General features: G+C 51.2%; 1 protein-coding gene across 1 annotated transcript in view; it reads left to right on the forward strand.

The window, feature by feature from the left end:
* The first annotated feature begins 2695 nt into the window (after window positions 1–2695).
* Window positions 2696–3255, forward strand: part of LOC101993229 (interferon lambda-2) — a 28625-nt gene continuing 28065 nt past the window's right edge. Inside the window, exons 1-2 of the mRNA XM_005371309.2 lie at window positions 2696–2705; window positions 2787–2968. Of these exons, the coding sequence (XP_005371366.1) occupies window positions 2696–2705; window positions 2787–2968 (192 nt within the window). The remainder of the gene's footprint in view (window positions 2706–2786; window positions 2969–3255) is intronic.

A 3255-nucleotide genomic window follows, 5' to 3' on the forward strand; every position in this document is an offset into this window, starting at 1 on the left:
TGCATATCTTTTAAAATATGCAGAATTCCTGTGAAATCAGCACATGTAAGCATCTTAAAAAATGGAAAAATTAGGTCTGAGGAGATGGCTCCATGGCTAAAGGCACTGAAGACCTGAGTTTGATTCCCAGCACCCACACAATGGCTCACAACCACCTATAGCTTCCAATTCAGGGCTCTCATGACATCTTCTGGTACAAGAGATGCACAAACATACATGTAGGAATACACTGCCACACAAAGAATTAAAATAGCCAGGCAGTGGTAGCACACGCCTTTACTACCAGCACTTGGGAGGCAGAGACGTGGGGATCTCTGTGAGTTCGAGGCCAGCCTGGTCTACAGAGCTAGTTCCAGGGCAGAGAAACCCTGTCTCGGAAAACCAATAACTAAATAAATAATAAAATAAATGTTTTCTTTTTAAAGAAAGCTCCATGATAAATGGTTTTCCTCATCATCTTGGACAAGGCTTTTGTCACACACAGACCTACGTGGAGGTCCTGGTCACAGCCACATCAGAGCAGATCTTCCGGGGCGTGTAGGCAGAGGCAGGAGGGACAGAAGCTCAAGGTCATCCTGAGCTACACAAAGAACCCAGGCCAGCCTGGGCTACGTAGAGAGAACTTGTTCCTCCCCTTCCCCAAAATACAAGGATGAGGAGAGGGTAAATGAACAAAAAACAAAAACAAAAACCCCTCTGGAGTCCCCCAGAAAACATCAGAGCTGACAGACACTCGCAGCGACATCGCAGGACACAACAGTTTACACACACCAGGAACTGCTATGGAGCTGGGGCTGCACCCAACAGTAGGCGATGGAGCGTTGTCTGCCACACATGAAGTCCTGGGTTCAGGTTCCAGGACAGCATAAACGGGGCCTGGTGGAGCACACCTGGAATCTCAGCCTTCAGACAGAGGCAGGAGGATCAGAAGTTTGAGGTCATTACGCGCTGATTTGAAGTCCAGCCATGCTGCACAAGGCCCTGTCTCAAACCATCAGTAGCGTTTTCTTTAACGCCAATAATAAATTTACTGAGAATGAATTAGGAAAATTTTTTATTCACAGTTGTTTTGGCGAGATAAATAGTGGGGAATAGGCAGAAGGGGAGAGAGTAGTCCTATCCATGTGTGGAATCAAATTTTAAGGAACAAAAGTTACTAACAAAAATAAGTAAGCAAAGGTACACCAGGGAATAATCTAATCAGGGAGGGGAGGCCACTCTACAGTGAAAACTTAGACTCTTGAAGAAGAAACTGAGGGCAGCACTAGACGATAAGAAGACATCTCTTCCAGGCTCCTGAACCTGCAAAATCAGTATTGGAAAAATGACTATCTTACCATATGTAATCTATATCTGCGCTGTAAGGTCCATCAGTATTCCAATGATACAGGTGGAGGTAGTGGCGCATGCCTTTCATCCCAGTGCTCGGGAGGCAGAGAAGGCAGATCTGTGAGTTCAAGACCAGCCTGGTCTACAAGAGCTAGTTCCAGGACAGGCTCCAAAGCTACAGAGTAACCCTGTCTCAGAAAAAAATAAATAAATAAAATAAAATAACAAAACAAAACAACATAGAAAAGAGAACAACCAGCTCTACACCTGGACAAAACCCAAAAGGCTCCAAGCCCCACCACAGAGACGTTCGCACTCCTGTGGTTGCAATTGCCCTAGCCACAGCAACAGAAAAGGAGACCAGCACAGCTGTCTGTCAGCTAACAAATAAGGAGAAACGTGGGAAACATATATGGCAGGATTTCACTCAGCCACAGAGAAAAAGTGAAACTCCAAAAAGTTCAGGGCAATGAAAGGACAGGATATTATCACGGGAGAGAGTGATACCTCAGTCTCAGACAGCACACAGTCCGTCACACGGGAGCCTCCCACACAGCCTGAAACTAGAAAGGGGGCCTGGGGAGAGAAAACGACGTTTTGGAGGAGGAAGGGGGGGAGCACATGCAACATGAAGTTGGAAAACTGGTAGTGGAAGGGAGGAATCCAGGACGAATATCAACACAGACACTGGACGAAGATCCCGGTAGGGAGTCTAACACTTTGAAGGTCTAAAGAGAGAAGAAAGAGTACTTCATGGTGAGTTTGGCCACCTGCATTCTCTCTCACAGGAAGTGGGGTCATGGGGTTCCTGACTCTGAGCCTCCCAGGCCTGCAGGCAAATCTCTGTCCCCTGGGCGACTCTTGGGAATCCCTTCCCCTCCCTGGGTGGGACACTGAGCAGAAGGCAGGTCTTTCTATAGCTGCAAAAGCTCTGTATCCCAGAGCGGGATGTGGCACAGGAGCCGTGCTGGGTCCTGAACCTGCCCCTGTTGACGCTTCCTGTGGGACTCTCCTGACTCACCTTGCCCTAGGTGATGTTTCCTCCTCACTTTCTCTTTCGCTGGTGTCTCACCTGCTAGGGCCCCGCCCTGCTCCCGGGCTTCCCCAGTCCGGACTGCTCTGATGGCTGGTGTAAATCTCCAGCCTTGTTTTCGCTTTTCCTACATCAGCCGGGGCTGCCCACGAGGCCAGGTTAAAAGCATGGAGCTGGGATGGCAAGGCACAGAAAACTTCCAGTCTCAGCCAGGACACAGCAACAGGCTGAGAGCCACACGGAAACGCCGAGCAAGACCGAGGAACCCGGGGACAGCCTCGAGTGCACACGCACACCCGAATCCCCAACTCCTCACAGACCCCAGAGAGCAGCATGAAGCCAGGTGAGGCCCCAGACTGGTGCGTGGGGGCGTGTCCGCGCGGCCCCCTTCCTCCAGCCCTCACTCTGTCCTTCTGTGACTCAGAAACAGCTGGGGGCCGCCTGCTCCTCCCGCTGCTGCTGGCCGCGGTGCTGACGGGAACCCGCGCTCATCCTGTGCCTGGGGACACCAGGCTCCCACCAGATGCAAAGGAATGCCACCTAGCCCGGTTCAAGTCTCTGGCCCCGCAGGAGCTGACGGCCTTCAGGAAGGCCAGGGATGCCATAGTGAGTCTGCCCCTGCCCTCCTGAGTGGATAGCCTCCAGTCCTCCCTTTCTGGGCTTCACCCCTTATGCTAAGTGGGATGAAAGTGGTCTCCACTCTTCCTTCAGTGGGCAGACTTCAACTCTTCCTAGAGTGGGCTAACCTCAGCCCTTCCTGCAGCGGGCTGACTGCCACCCCTGCTGCAGTGGGCCTAATCACCACCCTTCTTGAGTGGGGACAGATAATCCACTCTTTCTGTAGTATTAGAAGCCCACAGTCCTCCGGTGGGCTAATTTCCTCCCTCTCCTCG

The sequence above is a fragment of the Microtus ochrogaster genome, unplaced genomic scaffold (assembly GCF_000317375.1).
Source record: "Microtus ochrogaster isolate Prairie Vole_2 unplaced genomic scaffold, MicOch1.0 UNK103, whole genome shotgun sequence".
Classification (NCBI taxonomy): Eukaryota; Metazoa; Chordata; class Mammalia; order Rodentia; family Cricetidae; genus Microtus; species Microtus ochrogaster.